This window comes from Cucumis melo, chromosome 1, assembly GCF_025177605.1.
Source record: "Cucumis melo cultivar AY chromosome 1, USDA_Cmelo_AY_1.0, whole genome shotgun sequence".
NCBI lineage: Eukaryota > Viridiplantae > Streptophyta > Magnoliopsida > Cucurbitales > Cucurbitaceae > Cucumis > Cucumis melo.
In genome coordinates, this window is record NC_066857.1 from 20,220,504 (window position 1) to 20,229,151 (window position 8,648).

The 8,648-nt window shown below is 35.6% G+C and overlaps 1 protein-coding gene, 1 long non-coding RNA gene and 1 other non-coding gene across 5 annotated transcripts; 1 reads left to right on the forward strand and 2 right to left on the reverse strand.

Moving 5' to 3' along the window:
- Nucleotides 1-67: 67 nt before the first annotated feature.
- On the forward strand, nt 68-5,960 carry LOC103489626 (putative cyclin-B3-1). Of its 3 annotated transcripts, XR_007821622.1 has the most exons (23): nt 68-191; nt 582-640; nt 728-785; nt 907-967; nt 1,116-1,170; nt 1,290-1,338; nt 1,426-1,519; nt 1,768-1,828; nt 1,949-2,003; nt 2,080-2,164; nt 2,244-2,298; nt 2,447-2,495; nt 2,590-2,674; nt 2,758-2,806; nt 2,997-3,269; nt 3,343-3,465; nt 3,746-3,835; nt 3,920-4,081; nt 4,178-4,237; nt 4,815-4,916; nt 5,001-5,179; nt 5,250-5,437; nt 5,536-5,960. XR_007821622.1 is itself a non-coding variant. In XM_051086030.1 (22 exons), the coding sequence occupies exons 2-22, from the start codon at nt 632-634 to the stop codon at nt 5,383-5,385; spliced, it is 1,890 nt and encodes a 629-aa protein (XP_050941987.1). In that variant the 5' UTR covers nt 68-191; nt 582-631; the 3' UTR covers nt 5,386-5,452. The 3 variants fall into 3 exon arrangements, 1 of the variants encoding a protein (XP_050941987.1); XR_007821627.1 differs by lacking the exon at nt 1,290-1,338 and having other exon boundaries at nt 1,404-1,519; XM_051086030.1 differs by lacking the exon at nt 5,536-5,960 and having other exon boundaries at nt 5,250-5,452.
- Nucleotides 5,961-6,881: 921 nt separating this feature from the next.
- On the reverse strand, nt 6,882-8,162 carry LOC103489627 (uncharacterized). Its single transcript, XR_537632.3, has 3 exons — nt 7,832-8,162; nt 7,538-7,684; nt 6,882-7,150 (listed from the first exon to the last, which is right to left on the reverse strand). It is a non-coding gene; the product is annotated as an uncharacterized LOC103489627 (long non-coding RNA).
- On the reverse strand, nt 7,792-7,890 carry LOC127144353 (small nucleolar RNA snoR116). The gene has a single exon (XR_007816013.1). It is a non-coding gene; the product is annotated as a small nucleolar RNA snoR116 (small nucleolar RNA).
- Nucleotides 8,163-8,648: the final 486 nt, after the last annotated feature.

The window sequence follows — 8,648 nt, forward strand, 5'->3', positions numbered from 1 at the left end:
TAGAATCGTAAACTCACTTTAGTTTTTTAAAAGCTTAACGTTGGGCGTTTACCCGCCTCTGCTACCAGTAAAAGAGGGTGCCGCTGCCATCTGTCTCTTCGTGTTATTTGAACTTCGAAGAACACAAAGCTTTCAACACACAACCGCGGAAATTGCTTTGATGAACATCCCTGAATTTCTCCCCATTTAAGGTTCTCTTAATTTCAACTGCGACATCTTCTATCTTTTTAATGCAGTTCGCATCTGCAATAGTTATGTTTCTGTTGTCTACATTCTGCTGCATCGTATGGTTTTATGAGTTTTGGTCAAATTTTTGGTTGATTTGGCTTCTTTATAGACGTTTACTATCAAATCTTCATCTGAACTGTCTTCCTCACTCATTGACGTTGTCCTTATTTCTTGTGTGTTAATGACGAAGAATTAGGGTTTTGGAGGAAATGAAAGGATGCCAAGGGTGCGAGTGTTTGCTAGATCTCGACCTTTTTACTTTATACTTTTATACCGTATCTCTTGTCTGGTTGGTGAAATATTCTGCAATATTCATTTCTGTGGATTTGAGTCTGTAAACCGATTTTGAGCAGGAAACTAAATCAATCAGAGATCAGAAACAGGAAATTAAGATCAGTCAGAAATGGTCAAGGTATATAAAATGCCACTAGTTCTCTTATTTGTTGAATAGATCTTAGTTCCTTAATCACTCTTAAACGACACTGTTGCTCGGAATTAGGCTAAAGTCTGCCTGGATGTGGGATTGCCTACAGAGGATAATCGCACCCATAGGAGTGGTAACATATCCTCAATTTATAGTTTATCATTTGAAACCTTCTCCAATGCTTTGTAGTGGATTATTAATAACTGACTTCATCTCCTCTTTCCCCCATCGCCACATTGGGTACGTACAAGTAGCACGGGGAGGTTTTAAGGTTTATACGGACAAAAATAAGATTAAAGCTGATCCCAGTTGCAAGTAAGTGTCATTTTACTTCTGTTCCATTAATCTTTCTTTTCCAGACGTTTCATTTCTGTTTTACTTCTCTTCTGTTTTGTTTAGGGTATTAAAATGGTTAGAATTTCATTAAGCTTTTGTGAATTGTTTGATATTTTCTGTATGGAAGGAAACCTGTAACAATAACAAAGGAGACTTCAACAGATGGTACGATTCAACCAAAGGTAATTTGTCCTTCTCTAAACTTTTGGGTCAAAATTCTAACAGTAGGAAGTGAACATAAAGTCTTGTTTGAGAAGTGGTCACGTATTAACTTTTACATTTGAGGTTCTTCTAATTTAAGGGAGGCCTGCGACGATCAGAGAAGAATATAGAGAAATTTGAAATCTCTGGTAAGGAATAAATATGGTATACTAAAATAGAAAAGTTACGCAATGTTGTGGGTTTATTTCAATAGAAAATCCACACTGCTTCTTCAGGGGCCAAAAGCACGAGAAGAAGAGCACTTGCTGACATGAGTAATGTCCGAGGCAACTCTACTAGGCAAATACTGCAAGATAGCTCCAAGCATAAGTGAGTCAAGCTTGTCACCTCTCTATCTCTTTCCAGTGTGTGATGAGTGGCAACAGAAATTAGTTTACTAAAAAAAACTATTCTGGTCAATTTTTTTGTATAGGGTTTTACTTCTAGGAATTAGAAAATGACACATTGCTGTAAGGTGCAATATATAAGTTCTCCCCTGGCCCTGACATTTATGCCACTCTGTCTCTAGCCTTAGAAATTAAGCTGACGCAAATGGTCATTGTCACTTGTTTGTGTAGGGTTTCAACTGGGACTAGAATTAGTTCTGCTGGCATCTATATCTTATCAAGGAAATCTTCGGTACGTAAAATTTTTCTTTGCTTAAACGATGTCTCTTTGTTTGGCTATCAGTCTCTATAGGATGTCCTATTTATATCAGCAACAAAAACTTTTCAGTTTGCTTTTGTGGCACTTGAATAGGGAAAAACGAAGAATGCAGGGGAAGCCTTTGGTGACTTGCATGCTTCACAAAAAGGTTTCTCTATAATGATTTTTCTCTAGTTTTTATAATTAATCATTTAGGCTAGTTATTGACCTGCTTTGCTCTTTAGGGCGTGTTAAAGATTCGAAAGGTTGTTCAATCAATGAAAGAAACAAAACAGATGGTCCCTGTTGTGCCAATACTGTGAATGCCAGGTTTGAAATTTTTTTTTTAACTCTAACCTTGATTAGAAGGGTAGTTATTAACCTTGGTTGTTTCTCTCTTATTTTGAAGGAGATCTTTACCAATGCTTAAGAGGATGAACCAGGCAAATGTTTCGAACGCAAAGGTTATGAGTCACTAGATTGTGATATATGACATTTCTTTGGGATATGATGATATATGATCTAAATATTTATTTTATGTAGAGTGGAATCAATTTACCTATTATTTTTAATGGCTTGTGTTTTTAATAAGTTCGTATTTTCCACTTTCAGGAAGTTGCTGAGAAGCCCGAAAAGACCAATAAATCTCAAGCATGTTTTAGTAAGGATTTAGGTTTTTGTTATTCATATTGTTTTTTAGCTTGACATGACATACCATACCAGGATAGGACTAAACTTTTTTTCTCCATTTATAGCTAAATCTGGAAAGAAAGCATCAGTCCAAACAAAAAATATCAGAACTCAGCTATGGAATCGCGCAAGTGATGGTTTCATTATAACGTTAGCACTTTTGGAACTCAATGTATTGAATGTTAAGTAGGAATACTATTATGGAGATTCTGACTGTGGCAAAGGAATTTCAGGGGTCAAGCCAAAGTGGACTCAAGTGCATTGTTGAAAAAGTCTAGTAAGGTAATTGATTATCATTTTCAGCAATATGTTTTTCAAGCAATGTGATTCTATAGATATTTTATTCTGTTGACTGCGGCTAAAGAACCCCTTTTTCTTCATCCACTAGTGTTAATAGCAAGTGTTCTTGTTCATTGTATCCATATTTTTTAGAGGGTATATTATGATTCTGTTTCACAATATCACTTTCCAGCCCATTGCAAGGATGAAGAAGGCTTCTGGTACTCAAGAGGCATTAAAACCCAAATGTGCACCAGTTGCAATCAAATCAATTTCTAGTACTGCATCATCATCCAAGATTGTGGATCCTTCAGCGTCTCTTTGTGAGGAAATAACTAATGCGTCCATTCAAGGGAAGGATACATCTGAACCTACTTGTAATCCAAGTACAAGTACAGATTTAACTGTCAAGAGAAAAGTTGGTCGTAGAAGATCGTATACATCCTTTTTGGTTGCTGGAGCAAAGGTGAGGTTAGCATCTAAACATTCAACCATATACCTTCATTTGAGCTTATATGCTTATTGCCAATGTTTTGCAGTTGCTGGATAAATGTGCTGTTGACACAGAAATAGCTAACCTGCCTAGTATTGATAATGACTACGACCAAATGGAGGTTGCTGAATATGTTGAGGAGATATACGATTACTATTGGGTTACAGAGGTGATGTTATATTGTTGGTTTTTCTTTCTAAAGAATTGGCCGTTTTTAGCTTCTAATATCTTTAGTGCTTCTTTTGTGCTTTTCCTTGTGTTCTAAAAAAGGCTTTCTGTGGTGTTCACTTTTCAAGCAGTATTTGTCAGCTACTTGTTTATTACTTTTGCAAAGTTCATTTATTTACGTTTATTAGCTTCTTGATAATGATGCCTATTCATATAGTTTATCTTCAACTTATAACTGCCAACTATTGTATTTAACAAACTAGATTTCTTTCTAATTTCAGGCACAAAGTTCATCGCTTTCAAACTACTTATCAGTACAAAAAGAAATTGCCCCCCTTATGCGTGGCATTTTGATCAACTGGTTGATTGAAGTACCTATCTATTTTCTAGTTTTCCTGCTTTCTTTATTTTTCTTCCTTCCCTTTAAAGTACCCATCTTACGTTTTTGGTCGTAGGTACACTTCAAATTTGACTTGATGCCTGAAACACTATTTCTCTCTGTTACATTGTTTGATCGGTATCTCTCCCTAGTCAAAATCAAGAAGAATGAGATGCAGCTGGTTGGTCTTACTGCACTGTTATTGGCTTCAAAATACGAAGATTTCTGGCATCCTAGGGTAAATATTAGAATATCTGAATCTTAACTATTTTGACAATATGCTTGCTCGATGAAAGTTAGGCTGATCAGAAATTTTGGTGTCCATTGGAAACAGGTTAAAGATCTACTTAGCATTTCAGCTGAGTCCTACTCAAGGGAGCAAATGCTACAAATGGTATAGTTCATCTATTCTTTGCAGTTTGCTCCGACTTTCTCGAAAATATATTCGACTTTTCAAGTGGCTGGTTGAGAATGTGGGAAAAACGTTATCCTTCGCTAACCATTTTCAACTGTAACAATGGTCGCTCAATCTGGAAAGGTGTGGCGTTTGTAATTTTTTGTGTGACGTATTATGCCTTTCTCTGAGATCCTCTGAGAAACTGACTAAAATCCAACTAAACCAACTAAAATCGTATCAATTGAAATAGTCCAAACTATCAGCTGATAGACTAAACTGCCTGGGTTCAACCAGTTTGATTCGATCAGTTACTCTTGTTCTATTGCACCTTGTTTTGAATTTGCCCAGGAGTGTTGGTATTTTATGGTACAAATACTGTTTTTTTTTTTTTCTTTGGGACAATTTTTAAAGTGAAGTAAAATGATTATATAAAAATCACTTATATAGAAATTATTTTTACTAAATGATTAGATAGTTAAGGGAAGTTTAAAAGTTCTGTATGCTAGCGGACGTCATGTTTACTGCTATAGTTTTTGTACTTACTCCTATTTCCCATGTCTTGGTCTCCCTCCAGGAAGCACTCATTTTGAAGAAGTTGAAGTTTCGCTTGAACGTGCCTACTACATATGTTTTTATGTTAAGATTCCTCAAGGCTGCTCAGTCTGCTAATACTCAGGTTTGGAAGCCTCTAGAGTCTATCACGATCTCATTTACCTGAAGAGATTCTAATAACAGTGTGCTGCTTTGACTTCTGCTACAGCTTGAACACTTGTCATTTTACTTAATTGAGCTGGCCTTGGTTGAATATGAAGCTCTGAGTTTTAGGCCGTCGTTATTATGTGCATCGGCTTTATATGTTGCACGGTGTACGCTGCGAATGAGTCCAAGCTGGACCAAACTACTAAACAAACATACACGCTACGAAACGTCCCAAATAAGGTAGTTTCTAAGATTTGTGGCTGCTCGTAATATAGCCTTCCAAATACTGAACATTGTTACTGTTTTATAGAGAATGTGCTGAGATGATCTTGAAATTTCACCAATCTGCTCAATTGGGACAGCTGAAAGTCACGTATGAGAAGTATATGAAGCCTAATTTTAACGGTGTAGCAGCCATAAAGCCACTCGACAAGCTTCCTCTTTGATTTTGTTCTCACCTTACTTTGTCGTGTAGATTAGTTCATTTGATGTTACTTGGTAAACTTTCCCTCATTATTCTATCCTCCTTTCATCTATCTAAAGCTTGTTCTGACATTTCCTTCGAACTGATTTTGCCGTTGCCGATCTCCTCGCAGGAAGCGAATTTGTTTGTTAGATCTAGTCAGAGTCATAAAGGTCACGACGCACAAGTTTTGGTTGCATGGAATCTGTGTTCTCCGGTTGTGTCAATCGCAATGGAATGACTCTCACCATTCACTGTACAGCTTATAGTTTTTTTGGATACTTGTTCCTTCTTCGTATGGGATGTTTGCATTACAGTTTTAAACTCAGACAACACTTGAGTTCATAATGTAGACCACTCTAGTTTTTTCGAGGAAACCATGAGTGTGAAGGGTTTCACCCAATTCCTCGAGATAGTTCGGAATTAAGATGATGACCGACTTGAACTCTATGTAGAACAACAATGTACTATGACATGATACTGGCATAGAACTTATGACTTTGATTCTCCACTTCAGATATTTAGAAAACAAAAGTTTATATGGGTAGCTTTTATCAATTTTGTGTCTTAATAAGTTTCTAATAAATACGTAACTGATATATGAAATAGGGGTGTTCGAAAAACAATTGAAAATTGAACGGAACTGCAAATCTGGCATGCATTTGTTTAAATTGACATACTTCTCATATATAACTTTCAGCTGTCCCAATAGAGCAGATTTGTGAAATTTCAAGATCATCTGAGCACATTCTCAATAAAACACATCTCAGCACATTCTCAATAAAACAGTAACAAAATATTGAACTACCTTTATTTGGGACGTTTCGTAGCATGCAAGTTTGTTAACACAAAAACAGATGTAGTAGACTCTAGAGGTTTCCAAACCCAAGTATTAGCAGACTGAGCAGCCTTGAGGAATCTTAACACAAGCAGATGTAGTAGACACGTTCGAGCGGAACTCCAAAATGAGTGCTTCTTGGAGGGAGATCAAGACATAGAAATAGCAGCAAGTACAAAATCTATAGCTTCCCCTAGCATACATCTAATCATTTAGTAAAAATAATTTGTATGTAAGTGATTTTTATATAATCATTTTAATTTACTCTCCCTAAAAAATACAGTATTTGTAGCATGAAGTATCAACACTCCTGGGCAAAAATTCAAAACAAAACTACTTCAGCTTCAAACCAGAGAGTAATTATCAGTTTCAAACCAAATTGAATCAAGAATACCTCTATCCAATATGATAAAGTTCAGTTCTATGCCGTACTTTAGTGTGAAAAAAATGACTCAAAAATTTTGTTATTGAGTTCATTTCATGTGGCTGACGCTTTTGAACTTGATTGATTTAGCGACTTAATGGACTTAATGCGGGACGTGTGTTCGTCTGGTTAACTGGTTAACTCGTTTTCATAAATGTTTTCCTTTATAAGTCCATCGATTCATTCACATAGTATTCATCCCAAGAACATGACCCAATTTCAAACTTTGAATAATCAATCTTACATTCAAATTGTTCCTTCCATTGAAAATTGACTTGAACTTTCTTGGTGAAGCATATGGTCTTCAAAATTATTATAAAAGGTGAGGATTACAGATTCATTAAACAATCATTTCTTAATGAAAATGCTCCTCCATTCCTCAATACAAGATCGGAAAGAAATCAGCACATTCTTCAGCGTCTTGTTTAACAATTAATCACTGTACGCAGTTGTAAAGGGCCCTCCAAAGTCAGACAGCCGGCGTTTCTGTAATTAAAAAACATTTGGACTATTAAGGCCAAGGGAGCTGTCGATTTTATTTACATCAAATTATTAAGGCCAAGGGAGCTGTCGATTAATCCTCTAGCGGCGTAATAAAATATTTAAACACTGAAATATAACTAAAAACCCATGTATTAACGGGGTGGAGAGTGAACTAAATCACTATAAATAAATGGAAGAACGTTCAATACTCATATTCCGAACACCAATCCGTTCAGGAAAATGATTTTAGAAAATAAAATAGAAAAGAAGTGCAAAGAGTCGTCCGGTTAAATGAAGATCGTAATTTAGGAATATCAAAATTGCGATAATTCTACAGAGATATATATTGAATATTCAAAATTTAGGAGCACCTAAATGCACAAGCCTTACGAGGTTAAGGAAAGTGCCAGAATCTCGGCCCCAAATTCTTGTTGGCAACGTACAGCGCTGTGGACGCTACGGAAAAGAGCGCCTCAGAGACTCTAATTTATTGCCTTAATGCAATTTCGTATTCCATACATTACGAGCAGATAAGCTCTGAAATTGAATATATATATTATATATATATACATATATATATAAACAAAGTAATTAAGAGAAAAGCTAAAAGTTGAAAAATGTGAGTTAATCCTTATCAAGAAGAGAGGCTCAGAAAGATATTCATGTTCACATCAATAAACTCACCCTACAAAGAAGGCAAAGTTTTCATAGTTTGATGGTATATGAATTCGTCATCACTGCCATTGACAAATGAAACAAATGTATTGAATCAGTAAACAGTTGGATCAGAAATATCAACAAGTTTAAAAAAAAAACTAAAACTCATTCACGCAATCAAGGCATGCGAAAGATAAATAAACATCGGATGAAGGTATCTTGCGACCAAGATCCATAACGTTTGCCGCAAAATGACCAAGGGAGAGGTAAAGAGACGAATGAGAATGAGAATGAGATGGTGAAGTCCTTCATGGCGTTTAAATAGCATTTCGGCGAAGGTACCTAAAAGAAAACTAAAACCCTAATCTTTTTTTTTTTATTATTTTTCTTTTTTCCTTTTAAAAAATCCTAATCCTTAGATCCTGTAAGGATAGCGGACTTCATGGATGACCGTTTTAATTTTTTTTTTCTTTTTCTTTTTAATGGATTGGGTCATGGAGAATTATTCTATTCAAGATATTCATTCACTTGATTCTCAATTTGGTTCCTTTCTATCTCCCAACCAATTAAATTTAGCAACTTAATTCAATTCTCTCAATCAACTAACTGTTTCAATTTGATAAGATGAAAAGGCATTCATATTCAAATTTTTCTAATTGCATTAGGATGCAGAGATCGCTTGAGTAGAATAATTAACTTTCAGCGCTTAATTGATTATTCGATTGATCTAATTTTAAGTCGACTAGAGCAATACTCATCTAAAAAGCATCACATGATCCACATGCGTCGTGTTGAATTGTTGAGATTTGTCGGTTACTCCCCAAGATTAACACAGTTCCCCGAT

Bases quoted from the DNA above. Each gene is read 5' to 3' on its own strand.
- LOC103489626 (XM_051086030.1), top strand. The intron at 3,270-3,342 runs GTGAGGTTAGCA...AATGTTTTGCAG, and splicing joins TTTTGGTTGCTGGAGCAAAG to TTGCTGGATAAATGTGCTGT. The intron at 3,836-3,919 runs GTACCTATCTAT...TTTTGGTCGTAG, and splicing joins TGATCAACTGGTTGATTGAA to GTACACTTCAAATTTGACTT.